Below are 16,452 nucleotides of genomic sequence, written 5' to 3' on the forward strand. Positions count from 1 at the left end.
TTCCATGTGCGCTTTCCCTGCCAGCATCTTGTCTATGGTTCTGCCAACCGCCATAAAGAAGTCCTCAGCGTTTGCGGAAGTAAACATGGATGCTAACGGTGGAGCATAGCTTACACATTTGAGGTTGTTGTCCGACCGGAGCAGCATATCAACAACTTAATCCTCACTATCGTCCGCCACGCCATGTTTTTTTTTTTTTTTTTTTACCCGCTGGCGAATATCAGGACGCAGAATAGGGACATTTGTTGCATATCAGTGACGTTAACGTTGGATGAACGCGACCCGTCCGTTGAGATTCAGGTCACATTGAATCGAATACGTATCGGATATCCGGGTCGCATTCGAAAAAAATCCGACCTGTGTTGTTCAGACTGTCATGAAAAGATCGGATACAGGTCGCATTATATAAAAAAAATCTGAATTGGCTGATTCCCCCTCCCCTTTTTCCCCGTTTGTCATTCTCACAAAAACACGAATAATAGAGAAAAAATTACTCTATTCTTTGAGCTGTAACTGTTAAAAATAAAATTTAATTCCCCAGAATTATTTTACTTAACTAACTGGAAAAATAACTCTTGTTACCTTCACTTGTCCTAAAAATGCTGTATTGATCAAATATTAACTTAAAAGAAAGATGACTTCGCAATTTAACACACTGAGATTGGGCCTCTGTCACGCTCCTGTTCTTTCCGACACAGCCCTCAGCACGTCATTGCAGCAGTGCTTCTCTAGTATGCCATTTACAACTGGAGCAAATGGACTGATAAGTAATTTATATATTCAGATGATTCGAAGTTTCACCCGATTTTAAATAACTTACAATTTCAAGGAAAAATGCATGACTTACAAAGTCACTAACATTTCCCACTGTTCTTTGATGTGGGATATCTTTGCTTAAAGGCGTTCCATGTATTTAAGCATCGTCTCATGTGGAGTCTACGCAGGTTTTCTCGTATTTTCTTACCTAATCCAAGCACAGCCATGCTTGTTCTTCGCTGAGATACAGATCGGATTGCTTTCGGCAGGAGGTTATCAGATTTAACTGGTGGCGTCAGATGAAAAAGGATAAAAGTGATAAGGACAATTTATTTCAGTCGATTTCAGTCTCTCTAGATTTATAAGTATATCGTGAAAGTGGTTTGAGTCAGTAGATTGGAAACAGCCCCCATTAGATTCCTGCAGCTGCTGTAGATAAGACGGAGTGCTGTGATCGAAATCTAAACTGTATCTTAAAAACTCGCTTCAGTTTTCCTTTACCACCACCTCTACAACCAAATAAGAATGATTACCTCATGGGAATGTATGTGTGAACATGAAGGAAAATGACAATGACATAATCTGTTTTGTGAAAATATTTGCTTATTACATCCGTTGGAGAATATTTGCATATATAATCCATAAAAACCGACATCTTCATAGTTAGTGCTGATTTTTTTTCTTTTACTCGGTGTGGCGGGTGGCTCTATTTCTCACACACTTCTTAGTACGTTTTACCTAAATTAAAGCCCTTTCATGAAAGACTCTTTAAAACACAATTGGAAGTTCGTGAAACTTTTTACTCAGGTTGATTTCTGACGTAAGTCTCCGTGGCTGCCCCGGGCAGCATTCTTCCAAGAAGAGCCACTGCTCACTGTCACAGGCCAAGCAGCGAAGTGAACTTTTCCTGTCCGTTTTTGTCAGGGCTGTGAGAGATGGACGAGAACGGGATGCTGGAGGACAACGATGCGTTGTGGGAGAAGGTGGAGTGCAAGCGCTACGAGCTGTGTCGCAACATCACTCCGGCGAAGCTCACTCCGTACCTCCGACAGTGCAAAGTGCTGGACGAGCAGGACGAGGACGAGATCCTCAACTCCCTGCTGCTCCAGGCGAAAGCAAACCGCACGAGTGAGTAAAGAGATGTCATGATTTGTAAGAAAAAAGTCACGTATGGTGAAACGTTACGATTGGATGTGGAATTATGTTCATTTGCTGACTCTGAACTTTAGAAATAAAAGCATTTGAGGGTCTACTTTTTTATCCAAATGCTAGATTTTGAATAAAAATCTAGCGTAAATTGTGATTGCCTGTGACTTAGATAATCAGCCATGAGGTTTTTACACATTTCTTCTTGTCTCACAATGAATAAACTTTCAGACATAAAGTTATTATCAGGTGTCTCCTGCAAAGCAGAAGCTCTGAGTTTTTTGTTTCTCTATACAATTTTGTTACTTCAGTGAACTTTTATGGTCTCCCACAGGCCACAAAAAAGTCATGAAGGTCTCATCAGGTCTGCCTTCAGGCAATAGATCTAAAAATGACCAAAATTATCTCATTACTCTGTAATTGTAGATGAAGAATAAAGGCAGTTGTTTGATTTTTGTCTTATAACAGAGAGCAGGAGCATTGTGTTTGCATTCGCTAAACTTAAAAACCAAAAAAAAAAAATCTTTCTTTAACCTTCCTTTAGGTCGTCTGCTGGACATCCTTCGCACCAAAGGAGAGCGGGGATATGGGGCGTTTCTGGAGAGTCTGGAGTTCTACTACCCTGAACTGTACAAGTCGGTAACAGGGAAAGACCCAACGAGACGATTCTCCACCATCGTAGGTGAGTCCCGGACATTCTGAGACTAAGGGTTCTCCGATTTATCGGTGCCGATTTCCTTAATTTTGGGAGATTTGTGATCGGCCGATACTTACATGTGAAGCTGATGTTATTCCCTGATCTTATCTGCTTCAGCAAAGGTCTAAAAATCAACCACTGTCCTCTTCCGCTTTCCTGTGAAAGAGGTTTGGCTGATGGACTGGCCCACCGGTACGTCATATCTGCACGTTTGCAGTTGCCAACTGAGCAACTTTTTTGCTACCGTTAGTGACATTTCGGACAAAAAATAAAATAATTTGTATCGGCCAAAATCGGTATCGACATGTCAGGATTTTTAAAGATCTGTAATTGGAGATCAGTTCTCCCCTGTCTGAGATGCCTACAGTACCTCGCAAATGGTAAATGGACTGAACTTATATAGCGCTTTATCCAGTCATTTTGACCACTCAAAGCGCTTTACACTAGAGTCACATTCACCCATTCGCACTCACAAACATACACCGATACGCAGCTCAGTAGGCAATTTGGGGTTAAGTTCCTTGCCCAAGGGCACATCGACACGTGGCAGGAGGAAGCTAGAATCGAACCTACAACCTTCCGATCGCAAGACGACAACTCTACCCACATAGCCACAGTCGCCAAATGTTTATATTTCTCCGGAACCTTTTCTGATTCTGTCACTTTCCAGCCATGAACTTTAATCTTAATATTTTACTGGAAATTTATTTGATTTACCAACATGGAAAGATCTAATTGAGAAGTGTAAGGAAAATTATAATTAATTTCCGGCACCCTTTACTTGGCCGTAAAGACATTGATGGTTTTGTTTGAAGCTTACTACAAGTCATGGAGGAGACAGAGCAGACACGCTCTGTTCATATAACACCAAATTTTTAAAATCTTTTTAACTTCCTTGCAAAACAGCATGCTGTTGGGAAATGTGTGAAAATCCTGATCGGTGTAGGCGCTTCTGAAGACGATATGCCTTCCAGCAGTAGATTTGATGGTTAAGATCAAACCTCATCCATGTGTTTGCCTGCCCCCTTCAAAGTCCAAACCTTAATTCCTTAAAAGTTTGCCTTTTGGGGAACAGACCGGCTGAGCTATTTTGTAAAAACGAATGCTCTCTAAATTCAGTTTCTAGACGAGCAAAGCAAGTCGAGACAAAGTTGTAGTTTCAGCTCATGAGCAATGTGACCTCTACATTAATGCACTTTGCAACAGAATAACAGACTTAAGGTCACAAAGAGACAGATTACTCCTTTCTGCTAGCCATCTAGTTTAGAGTGGGAAGTCATTACTTTTAGGGTTTGGGTCAGTAAAGTAAGTTATGGCGATGTAGGGAGATTTCGCCTAAACATCTTCCCGTTATGCTGATAAAGTCACATCAGCCCAAACATGGCTTGCATCCAAGAATCACCCGAGCTGAGGAAGAGACAACGCTCCGTCTGGACATCTGTAAAACCATCCCCATGGCCGACATTGTTACCAGTTTCTCTCAGCCTTTACTGATGTTGCTGGAGTTACTGGAACAAACTGGATTCGATCACTTTGCGAGAAAAACTGAAGTCTTTGGTTTGTTTATTTTTACACAGTTCAGATTGATGGTGGCAATCCAATGATCAAAAACATGGATGTGAAATAAAAATCAAAAATAAAGACTGTAGAATTTGAATTGATTGACATAAGTAAACAAAGATTAATTTACTATTCTAGAAAAACGGCTTGAGCTCTGATTTGTAGAAATTCGCCACATGTCTCTTCGGGCATCACCAGAAAGATTAAATTTGAATAACGATTGATTAAGGCGTCTAATCATGCACTCGCTTGTCGGTGATTTTTCTTGTAGAGGTTGACTGACATTTTCTTATCTGATAGAAACAAGCTGCAGTACCAAGAAACGGATGAACTCCTCTGCTTTTTCTTTTCCTTTTTTTTTATCTTCAAATGTACTATAATTGATCGTTCTGTGGGACAGGAAAATAACTAATCAGATTAATAATTAGATTTTTTTTTTAATTGGAGATACAGTCATGTTGTTGAACTGTGGGAGGAAGCCGGAGGTACCTAGAGAGAATCAGTGCGTGTACTGGGGAGAAAATGCAAACTGACCCTAGATTGGGATTTGAACCCAGGATCTTCTTGATGCAAAGCAACCATTCTAAAAAACAGATGCAGCTAAATAAAAAAATAAAAAAACAAAACGTATGCATGATTATCCATCTACTGCTTTGTGCTCTACTTTGTTTTTTGGTCTTGCACACTGTTTTCTGATGAACAACGTTAAACTTTGTGGTGAACAATTGGGACAGTATACACATATGAACAAAACCAGCCGTGCAACTATAGAGCTTTACACTCCGCTGAGGCAAAGCCAGCCCCACCTTCCTTTACTGTCTGTGGTTAGAATCTGAGATGTGTCTGTATATATATACTGCTCAAAAAAATAAAGGGTACACTTAAACAACACAATATAACTCCAAGTAAATCAAACTTCTGTGAAATCAAACTGTCCACTTAGGAAGCAACACTGATTGACCCGACGAGGGTCCCCGTTGTCAATCAGTGTTGCTTCCTAAGTGGACAGTTTGATTTCACAGAAGTTTGATTTACTTGGAGTTATATTGTGTTGTTTAAGTGTTCCCTTTATTTTTTTGAGCAGTGTATTTAAAGCTGGTATATTGTATTGCACAATAACTTCTCCTCTTTATCTTTTTCTATGCCCTCCCCCCCTCTCCCCCCCCCCTTTAGTCGAAGAGGGCCAGGAGGGTTTGACGCAGTTCCTCATGAATGAAGTGATGAAGCTGCAGAAGAACACCAAGGTCAAGACCCTGCAGAACACGGAGCTCAGCAGGAAGACCCGCACGCTGGAGGACGAGTACAAGAAGCTGCGCTTGGCTAATCAGGAGCTTCAAGCCTTCCAGCAGAGTAAAGATAGATCACATTTCACCTACACCGGCGAGCCTCACACCTTCACACAAACGACTGGGCTTATGCGCTGGAAAACGCTAACCCCACCGCCGGCGTTTGGTTTACCTCTCTCGGTGCGCCGCAGTTTAGCTTAACAAGGATTTTTAATCACTTAGCCTACCAAAGGGCTGCTTCTGAAACTAGGACAGTGTGGTCTTTGTTATCATATCCTGTGCAGTTAACCTCTGCAGCTGGCACACTGAGGCACCTTCAAGCAAGATCTAAAAATACAGCGAGAAAGCTTCTAGCCGGGTTCAAAACAGTCCACTGTAGCTTAAGCTAAGCAAACTTTTTCAACAATTTACACGCTGAAAGCCTAAATTAGTTTGAAGGAAATTATTCTAAGGTTTCACCGCTAGACTGTAACGGAAAAAAAAACCCACACACTTCTTTAATAAGCACAACTAATTTATGCAAATCTGTTTGTTCATGTATGGTAATCAGTTTTCTGACGCATTTGCCAGGATATAACAAACTGAGAGAGGAGAGGAACTCCTTCAGTGACGAGCTGCTGAGGGTAAAGGATGAAAACTACAAGCTAGCCATGAGGTACGCCACGCTGAGCGAGGAGAAGAACATGGCCGTGATGAGGAGCCGAGACCTGCAGCTGGAGGTTCCCCCGCCTGAAAGCATTCGCACAAATAAAAAAGCACAGCTTTGGCTTTTTGCACATTACAGCCACAAATATTGTTTAATTATTCAATAATTGTAGTGCATAATAATGAGGTGAATGGAAAAGGATGCATAGTTTTCCCAAATCCTTTAGAATAAATTTTGAAATTTGTGTAAATCCCCCTTTTTTTCTGGTGACCCTACATGAAATCTGGTGCAGTGGAGATTAGAAATCACCTGATTCGTAAAAAGAGTCTATGTGTGTGCAATTTAATCTTAGCATCAATACAGCTGTTCTGGAAACTACTAAGACCTGGCCAGTCACCTGAACCAGACAGGCTGGAAACGAGGTTTAATTATAGAAAAGTTGTCATGGAAACCCTGGGGGAGCTGCAGAGATTCACGACTGACAGGACGTCCTGCCTGTCAGTCATCAAATCTGCCCTTTGTGAAAGATTAGCAAGAAGAGAGGCCTTAATGCAATCTAGTGATTATTTTCACAATTAATCAATTAAGGGATAAAATATTGACATGCTGCAGATTTATTACTTAACTACATAAGCTTGTTTTATACAATATATTGAAATGCGTAACAAAATGCAAGTAAGCAAATGATTCAGTTCCTTTTTTAAAGAGCAAGATAAACATTTATCACCTAAAATGCAATAAGAGCATTCCTTTAGTGAACACTCGATCATTCATAGCAAAGGATAAAAAAACAACAACTTCTAACATCAACATGTGAAAGGCTCTTTCTGGTTGACTTAACATCAATGCAGTGTAGGGAGCTCCACACTGTAGAAGGTTGTTCTGTTGCTAAGTCAACAGCAGAAAATACAGTATATCAGCCCGAATCTGATAATTATTTTTTTAATATTTGAAAAGCAAAAGTTGCTCAATAGGAGTTTTTTTTTTCTTTTTACACAGTTTGAACCAGGTGAAGCAAAAATGGCCACTTTAGGGTAAAACACACACAGACAAAGAAGTTTTTTTGTTTTTTTTGTCTTAAATGCAAAATGTAATTTTTTTTTTTTTTTACAATTTTGGCTCAATTAATGATCTTCCAGCAAATGCTTTATGTCTGCATAATCCAGTTAACGGTTAATCCATTACTAAATTTGCTGATGATTATTTCAATAATCGATTAATCACAATTAAGATGATTAATCGCTTCAGCCCTAAAAAAAGCATTGTTGAATAAAAATCATAAAATCTGCAAACCTTTTGAGATTTTTAGTAACAACAAAAAAGAAAAAAACAGAGAAACTCAAAACAATGATTTCATCTTCATTCTTCTTCCACTTCATTATTAGKCATTACTTGACGTCAGTCTGAGATTTATGGCTGCAATGTGTTGCACTGCGTTTGGATCTCTGTTTGTCGGTGAGTGCGTTTTGAGGAAATGTCGGATTCTCTGGGCCTTACAGATTGACCAGCTGAAGCACACGCTGAACAAAGTGGAGGAGGAGTGCAAGATGGAGAGGAGGCAGAGTCTCAAGCTGAAGAACGACATCGAGAGCCGACCCAAGAGAGAGCAGATCTTCGAGCTGGAGAGGGAAAACGAAATGCTCAAGATCAAGCTGCAGGAGCTTCAGTCCATCATACAGGTAGGGAGCGTTTATCTCCTCTGAGAGCCGTTTAGGATCCACAGAATCAGCCCGCACACAAACGTAACGTTTAATATTTGACTGCACTCGCCACCTGCGGCTTGTTGCTCAGTTGAAGCTGATTGGAGCTGAACGTGAATGAAGCCATGCAGAGTATGTGGGAAAATAATTGAGTTTTTAATGACTTTATATCCTGCTGCTCATCAGACATCTCAAGAAAAAAAACCCAAAACGTTTAGGCTTGTTAAAAAAAACAAAAAAAACTTTGTTGTGTGTGTGTGTTTTCTCTCAGCCTGGCCCCTTGCCTGCGTCAGACAAGGCCATCCTCGACATTTTGGAGCATGACAGACAGGAAGCCCTGGAGGACAGACAGGATCTGGTCAACCGCCTCTACAACCTCCATGAAGAAGTTCGACAGGCGGAGGAACTACGAGATAAGGTCACAGCTCGGCACGACACACCACACCACCCCCATTGTTAACATTGTAAGATGGTCATGTGGGTTTCAGTGGTTACTGATTTGAAAGTATAATCCGGCTTTTCTCTCTTCGTCTTCCTCCTTCTGTGTCTGGCTTTCACTTTACTGTGCACCGCTTTTTAACGCATTGCGTTTTTCTGCATACAATTAAACAATTTTAACATTTATTGAATGGTACTTATAGAAACAGATAACCTGTTAGCTTGTGACTAACTCCAAACTAACTTTCAAACCGAACTTACCATAAAACTTTACAAATCACAACAGAGCATGTTTTTATGTCTGGACGACATATGGCTAAAAAACTATCATGATATAAGCGTTTCAAATCAGTCGATATCAATAACAGGGTTTCCTCCAGTGTATTATAAGCCTGGTGGCCCGCCATGCTTTACTAGCCCCGCCACCGGCTAAGCGTTGCTTGTTTACGTTTCTAGGGAGGGGGGGGGGTCTTTTTTTTTTTTAAAGCCGGGCTGCACGCGTTTCTTTTGCTCTTAGCATTTCACTAGCAGAGCAGATTTATTCCTAAAGGATAGGTTTATAATAGATATGTTTATAGTTTATGCATTTAAACCCGACAGCGCATGGACCAATCCCACAGCTGGCGCCTATGCGCTTTGCCTCGCGCGAATCGCGAGGGCCTCCTTTCACTCAAACTGGACAAAGGCTGACCTGTATGGATATTTACATAATAATATACATAATAATATACTCACATAATAAGCTTACTGTGAGGAATTATGATCCTTTGGAGAACTCTAGGTAAGAGTTTAAAATTCGCCGCATTAGCTCTGGTTGCGTAGCTCAAAGTGAACCGCAGGAATAACTTGTAGCGAATTCAGAGGCGCGTTGTGAGGTGGTGAGAATGATTCATCTTTGTGAACGAACAATTATATGCGGCGTTTACATCTTAACACGCTGCCCAGCGTGTGGCTCTGTGTCTGTCTTCCCTGTAAAGTTTATGTCTGTGGTCCCGGTTGGCCGGAGAGTTTGTGGATAATGAGCAGCGCTAACCTCATCATCCCGGTGAGGAGCTTTCGCACTCTCCTCGGAGTCACGCATCATGCTGATTTTATATTATTTTATTATTACTTTTAGTATTATTTTTACGGTTACACGATGCATCAAACCATTTCAAATGCGTCTACTTAGCGCGGCCGCACGGAGTTCTGAGAAACTCGTCCCATAAACTCGACCAACCAAAACAGTTTCTGTGACGATTAAAAACTCAACGAACACGAAATGAAAGAGCTACTAAAGCCACATTAGCAGCATTGAATTAAATCTCCCGTTTGTTGCGCATCTCTGCGTAGTGCAGCAGATTACCTCATCATGCAGGGCCGGTCCAAGGCAGTATGAGGCCTTGAGCAGTATTTGACTTAGGGGCCCCTTTTGTTGCTAAAAATATCAGCACCTCTAACAGCTTCTGTGTTAGATTTAGTGAAATATGGGAGAAAGTAGTTTTAACTGTCCAGCCTAAAAAGCAATAATCGCAGTTTACTAATTTGTATTTGTAAATTCAAAAATTAAACTCACAGCATCAGATTGTTGCTATGGTAACAAAACAATTTAAATGAATATTGTTCTTTGAAGTTTTACAAAGTAACCTTGCCAGCTCCTTAAAATCTTGTATCTAAATGTTAAACAATTTAAAGTGTTTTAATTTATGTAATGCCTAAACAATTGAATAAAATTTAACAGCATTGATAATCTCAATAAACAAGTGTTACATTATGTATCTGTGGTCTGTTTTAAATTATTAGCATTTATGGGGCCCCTGAAGCCCTTGGGGGCCTGATAGAGCCGCTGACTTACTTTGGATTAAACAGAAGTGCAAATTTGTTGTTTTTGAACTAGTTGTGGATTTAAATAGCATTTCACTGGAGATGTTTTCCCATAACATCTAAATTACACAGTAATACTTTTACATTTCCTGTCAATTTAACATCTTTTAATACGAAAACACGGTGGACCGCCTCGACGCCCCGACCACTGGGCTTAGCAAGTTTTCTGGGGTAAACCCTGAATAATTATTGAATAGTTTTTTTGTTTTAAATAGCTGAAATACCGCCAAACTGGTGACATCACCTTTCCTGTTTAATCCACAGTTTTCTCTCCACAACGTTTTTTTTTTTTTTGTGATTGTCAGGCAGTTCTGAACCAGAAACTGCTGCTGCGCAAGTCACTCGACAGGTTGTTGCTAGGCAACCAGAAAGGGAGTGAGTTGGTTGATGCCACCAGCCTCGCTTTCTGGCTATGGGAGGTTGAGCGAACAACCTCCCACAGCCTCCCGTGACAGGCTCCCGTGACAGGCTAAATTTGTTAGCCTGTCACGCTAACAAATTTTACTGGACGATAAATTGTCCCACAAGTTATCGCGATAAACGATAATATTATTGCTTTGAGACAATTTTCAAGCGATATAACGGTAAAGCCATAAATAATGCAAGAACAGATTCTCATTATTATTCTCTCAAAGATTAATAAACTTTAAATTCTAATGAACATTTAACACTGGGACTGGATTTTAAATATCCAAAATATCAAAAAAGAAACAAACAAATAAAATGAAACATGAAGTGTTTGTAAACAAGACTGTCCTTCAGACTGAATGGTTTTTATGAGTGAGGGAAAAGTGTACCGTCAGTGTGCAGCAGCATTAATTTCATATTTGTGTGTTGGTGTAAATAATGTGTGTTACCACACCTTTAAATAACGGTGCCTGTGCCGTCCGTCTCGTTTGCAGTACCTGGAGGAGAAGGAGGAGCTGGAGCTGAAGTGCTCCACCCTGCAGAAGGACTGCGAGATGTACCGCAACCGCATAGACACCATCTCTGCTCAGCTGGATGAGGTGGAGAAGGAGAGGGACCAGGTGACCGGCATCAAACACACTCTACAACCTCCTACACACTCAACGTGTCGGTCACCTTGCATGAAAGCAACACTTTTTGTTTCTTACTTTGCTGTGTTGGCTCCCACAGGCGTTTCGGGCCAGAGACGAGGCCCAGCATCACTTCTCTCAGAGCCTCGTCGACAAAGACAAATACCGTAAGCAGATCAGGGAGCTGGAGGAGAAGAGCGACGAGCTCCACATCGAGATCGTCCGCAAGGAAGCCAAGCTGGTGGCGCTAGAGAGCCGCCTGCGACGGATGTCCAAGGACATTCCCCTGGACCAGGTCAGACACGATTACATCACCACAGAGTCATCAGTTTCCCTCTGATGACCTGCTGTCCTGCCAATCATAAGTGTGTTCTACTGTATAAATGGAAACACACTTTAATGTTGTCATTTATCTCTATTTAACTGATCTGCCTTCTGTACAGATTGAATAATAAGAAACCTTATTATTCTGGACAAGTAAAAAGGCTCCAGTATTTTATTGCAGTTGCACAATCTGACACAGAAAAATGTAGTAAAATCCAAACTAATGTTTTTGTACATTTATTCAGTGGAGAAATTGTGATGTTTGGAAATATATATTTTTTTCTTTTTTGCTCAATACCCAGGAATTTAAAACAGTTTATCAACGAAATTTCAGTATGCAGTTTGAAAAAACTAAAGCAACCTGATGAAAAGTGAATTTAGCTACAGTTGTTTTGAAGGATTGTAACATGTAACAATATTTACTCTTTCCTAGCATTGGATATTAATGTAGTCACAATTAAAGATGGATTTTCAGTGTGACAACAATAATAAATATAAATGTTAAAAGTTTTTTTTTTCCCATATTCACCATTGGGGACGTAGTAATTATTTATGTTAGTGATAGACTATCTCAAATAACAGTGTATAAAATGTTGCCAAATAATTGTTCCCTAACCAAAAAAAAAAATTCACTTTGTTTTTAAAGCAGTTTCTTTTCTAACTTCTTGTTGTAGCTAGCTCTGCTGCAGCGCTAGCACCAACTTGTATATGAACTTGAGCAAAATGTGGAGGCTGGAAAGTGATTTAATGCCATAAGTTAAACATATTTTATTTTGGCAGAGTTTGCCGAGGGACATGCCGTTGCCCATCATCTCTCACGCGGCCGAGGACAAACAATGCTGGTCCAGCGACGAGTCACACGAGGAGAAGTGTCCGTCAGACGAGCCACGACTCAAACGCAGGCCCAACCTTAAAGCGGGGGTAAGCCGTCTTTTATCTCTGTTATATTTAAAGCAGCACGCTTCTTTTTTGAAAAGAGAAGTAATCGTGTTCAGTGGGAACAAAACAAAACATAGTAGTTAGTAGTAGTTAAAACTTTATTGTCATATTGCATACACAAGGTGAATACAAAACGAAATTTCGTTGCATACAGCTCAGGACAGTAAATATGTATCTAAATATAGAAATATAGAGTGAAGGAATAACATGCAACACAAGTTAAGTTTTGAAGTTATTTGAAATCTAAATCATTTTTCCACCTGGAAGTAATTGGTTCAACTTGAACTGTGTTAATGTCCCTAAACTTTTAATTGCTTTCATTTGTTTAATAAACATAGCAGACATCATAGCTGGTTAAAAAGGAGCAGCAAGATTAATTGTTTCGTCGTTTTGTCTTTAGCTCCGATGTAAGTCTCCAGTTTCGGGGCTCAGAGACAATCCGATCACCTCAGATGCCAGCCATCGTACCGGTACGCAGGACATCGTGATTCAGCTTGTAATGCATATTTGCCAGTTGATTGTTTTGCTTTAACTCTCTATCTATCTCTACTTTTCAGTCAACGGAGATTTCCTAGAGATCCAGACGCCAAACGTCAACGGCAACAACAACTCTCTCCCTCCATCTCCCAGTTTCCCAGTTTCTCCAACGTTCCCACTGCCCTCGGCTCCGTCATCCCTACCGAACATGTACCCCTGTGTGGAGCAGTGCAGGCAAAATATGGTAAAGAGGGGGCAACTGAGCATGCATGAACTAAATTTGAATTTAATTAAAATGCTTTTTTTAAAATTATTTAATAGATATTATTGTAAATGAAATTATTATGAAATAAAATTATTTCAGATGAAATAAAGCTTACCTTTAATCGATTAAAATTTAATTGGATTATTTTTGAATTGATCAAATTAATTAAATTAAATGTAAATCAATTGCTTTTGTTTTAAAGTAAGTGATTCAATTAAAATTTAAAATTCAATTTAGGTTTGCTAGAAATCAATTAAATATTATTTAATTTAACTTATTTGGAGGGTTTTTAAATTTTTATTTCACTTTGATGGTTTAATTTATTAGTAACATTTATTCAATTTAATAATAAAATTTTTAAAACATTTTAATTGAAATGAATTCTGCTGTTATTAAGTGAAATGAATGAAATTAACCTGATGTTGTCTGAACTGATTCAGTGTTTTTCTTCCTGTTGAAACTTCAGCTCCGTTACCGTAACGACAGCATCATGTCCATCGTCCCAGAGCCTCCCGAGAAGGCATCGCTGTACAGACGAGAGAGGGAGAAAGAAAACGACTTCCCGCTCCGCAGGTACAGCTCGCTTAATTTTACTGCAGGTCGTTCTGATCCCACCAGTTTTCATTGAATTGAATTTGATTTATTTCTCATTTCCTGAAGCGAGAGCAAAAAAAAATCAACAACCTTATTTTCTGTTTTCTTTGTAGTCTCTCCGACTTCGATAGCGACAACATGGAAATGGAGTGTGGTAATGTGCTTTTATGTAACGTTCAGAATTAACCCAAATGATTAATTTGATGTTAGTGCTCTAGAAAACATCTTTTCAAAGTTAATATCTTGATTGTTCTGTGTGTGTGTGTGTGTGTGTGTGTGTGTGTGTGTGTGTGTGTGTGTGTGTGTGTGTGTGTGTGTGTGTGTTGATTTTCGTTGCTTTGCTTCAGAAGATGGCCCTAACTCTGTGATCTCGTCGTCGTCCTCCCATCAATCAGAGGGAATGGACACGTACGATCTGGAGCAGGTCAACAATATCTTCAGGAAGTTCTCTTTGGAGAGGTATTCTGCAACTTTCCATCAACGTAATTAAAAAAACAAAACCGCTCCGAATTCTCTTACTGATGACCCCTTCTTTTCTGTGTCGGTGGACGCGCAGGCCGTTTCGTCCGTCTCTGTCCTCCTTCTCCAGAATCAGCTCCACCATCAAGCCGGTGCAGGAGGTGGCGCTGCAAGGCGACAACCTCTTGAAGGACGTCACGCTGGTCGGTGGCAACGAGAGCGGGATTTTTATCGCGTCGGTTCAGACTGGGTCCAACGCCGAGAGAGCAGGGCTGCGAGAAGGCCACCACCTCTTGCTGGTAAGAAGTTAGCGTCCATCCTGAAAGTTAAACGAGTCAAATATGAGGTGAAATTCTGTTATGTCATCAAGGATTTATTCAGAAACATCTCAAACCGAGTTAAAGTGGAATTGGTTGTAGTTTCTAACCCTTGTTTATTCTGTGATCGACTAACCAGCTGGAGGGATCTGTAAGAGGGGAAAACCAGAGCCTTTCCCTGGACACCAGTACTCAGGAGGAAGCCCACTGGACGTTGCAGCACTGCTCTGGACCAATCAAGCTGCACTATCGAGCCAGTTTTGACTGTAAGTCATTTTTATTGCTGTAGAAGCTTAAACAAACGGCAGCTAGCTTTAAGAAGAAAGTGCAGTGGTACGTGTGTTTGTGTCGAATCGACACGGTAACGACATCCCTCGCGCTGAGTCACAGCCAACGATCATTTAGATTCAGAAGAAGATGCAAATGTGTTTTTGTTGGTATATTTTGTTTTTTCTATGACGGAAAACAAGTCAGTGAAGTTACTGTCTAAAGCACTCCGTGTCAAACTAATGCAAGAATCTCTCTTATGCAACATAATTTTTTATTACATCCACCACCAATGAACCATTATCCACAAGTTCAGTCACCTGGTTCTTAATTAGCGCCACCTAGAGTTCAAACTCTAGGTGGAAACAGTTGAAATGGTGCAGGCAAAGGAGTGTGGTGGAAAATTACTACAAGTTAACATCTGCTGACCATGTTATATGAAATGCTCGTGAACTCTCACTAAAAGAACTATTAGGGTTACATGTACAAGGCTGGGAGTTGTTTTCTACAGCTGCATCAGAGCCAGACTGTCTCGCCCCTTGTTTTGACTTCCTTATCCTTGGTATAAAACTCAAGTGTCGTCACTGATGGCCTGTTTGTATGGTTTAGGTACAACAAAGAAACAGAGACGAAATAGCACGGTTTAGATATAAAATGGAATCACAAATTGGTCATATGGTGAGCCGACCTGGAAACATTTAGAAAACAAACCAAGCTTTTGGCACTTTCTTTGGGTTTTAGTATGTTTCTTGGTTTTTGGGCCAAAAAACCAATGAACGTCCCAAAGTGTTGGCCGGTGTCGAAGCCCAGTAGCTGTTTTAAGTCTCCTGAGCTCAAGCCTTTACACTGACATACTTCACAGCTTCATATTAAATAAGCCATGTGCCCATTCTCCAGCTTATCGTCGGCTCCAGAGCAACCTGTCCGATGGCACGCTGGCATCTGGAGACTCCTTCTACATCCGAGTCAACCTGAACATCTGTGGACAGTCGGACAGCTGCTCCCTGAACGTGCGCTGCGACGAGGTGGTGCACGTTCTGGACACCAGGCACCAGGGCCGCTGCGAGTGGCTGTGCGCCCGCGTCGACCCCTACAGTGGAACGGACCTGGCCGAGCACGGCACCATACCCAGCAACTCGCGGTAGGACTCAGAGTTGGACGCTTTCAGGCAGTCTGAAAGGTGCAGAGCAGAGCTTTGTGAGGCGCTTTGGTTCCAGAGAGTGAAGATTTCTCACATTGTCTGTTCGATTCAAAAATCTGTAGCAGGAATCGATGGTTATGACTAAATATTTCTCAAGTGCCGTGGAAAACTTTTCAAGATAATCCTATTGCAATAAATGGATTATTTCAATAATCTATTTAGCCTTTTCTAGCCTTTTTCTAGAAGGGTAATTTTGTTTACAGAAACTACAGAATCCATTTTATTTGTCGTTTTGATTGTTTTGTTTATCTATTTTGAGTATTTAAAAATATCTTCCTGTTCTAGTGTCAAATCTTCATTAGAAAGTAAAGTTTATTGATCTTTAAGAGGATCTACCCTCATTTTTATGCTATCAACATCGTATTACTTGAAAATGGTCTCAAAAGCTATTATTATTATTATTATTATTATTATTATTATTATTATTATTATTATTATTATTATTATTATTATTATTATTATTATTATTATTATTATTAT

General features: G+C 40.3%; 1 protein-coding gene across 2 annotated transcripts in view; it reads left to right on the forward strand.

Moving 5' to 3' along the window:
- The window catches only part of card11 (caspase recruitment domain family, member 11), a 26,851-nt gene extending 10,934 nt beyond the window's left edge, over nt 1-15,917 (forward strand). The window contains exons 2-18 of one of the 2 annotated variants that reach the window (XM_008415596.2): nt 1,681-1,884; nt 2,447-2,584; nt 5,333-5,509; nt 6,016-6,164; nt 7,591-7,770; nt 8,063-8,209; nt 10,995-11,120; nt 11,230-11,424; nt 12,234-12,374; nt 12,793-12,862; nt 12,950-13,113; nt 13,601-13,707; nt 13,842-13,882; nt 14,076-14,187; nt 14,285-14,486; nt 14,644-14,770; nt 15,669-15,917. In XM_008415596.2, coding sequence (XP_008413818.1) covers nt 1,692-1,884; nt 2,447-2,584; nt 5,333-5,509; nt 6,016-6,164; nt 7,591-7,770; nt 8,063-8,209; nt 10,995-11,120; nt 11,230-11,424; nt 12,234-12,374; nt 12,793-12,862; nt 12,950-13,113; nt 13,601-13,707; nt 13,842-13,882; nt 14,076-14,187; nt 14,285-14,486; nt 14,644-14,770; nt 15,669-15,916 — 2,517 coding nt within the window. In that variant the 5' untranslated portion in view covers nt 1,681-1,691 and the 3' untranslated portion in view covers nt 15,917. The remainder of the gene's footprint in view (nt 1-1,680; nt 1,885-2,446; nt 2,585-5,332; nt 5,510-6,015; nt 6,165-7,590; nt 7,771-8,062; nt 8,210-10,994; nt 11,121-11,229; nt 11,425-12,233; nt 12,375-12,792; nt 12,863-12,949; nt 13,114-13,600; nt 13,708-13,841; nt 13,883-14,075; nt 14,188-14,284; nt 14,487-14,643; nt 14,771-15,668) is intronic. The other variant, XM_017306044.1, reaches the window with a different exon arrangement.
- Nucleotides 15,918-16,452: the final 535 nt, after the last annotated feature.

Source organism: Poecilia reticulata, linkage group LG8 (genome assembly GCF_000633615.1).
Source record: "Poecilia reticulata strain Guanapo linkage group LG8, Guppy_female_1.0+MT, whole genome shotgun sequence".
NCBI classification, from domain to species: domain Eukaryota; kingdom Metazoa; phylum Chordata; class Actinopteri; order Cyprinodontiformes; family Poeciliidae; genus Poecilia; species Poecilia reticulata.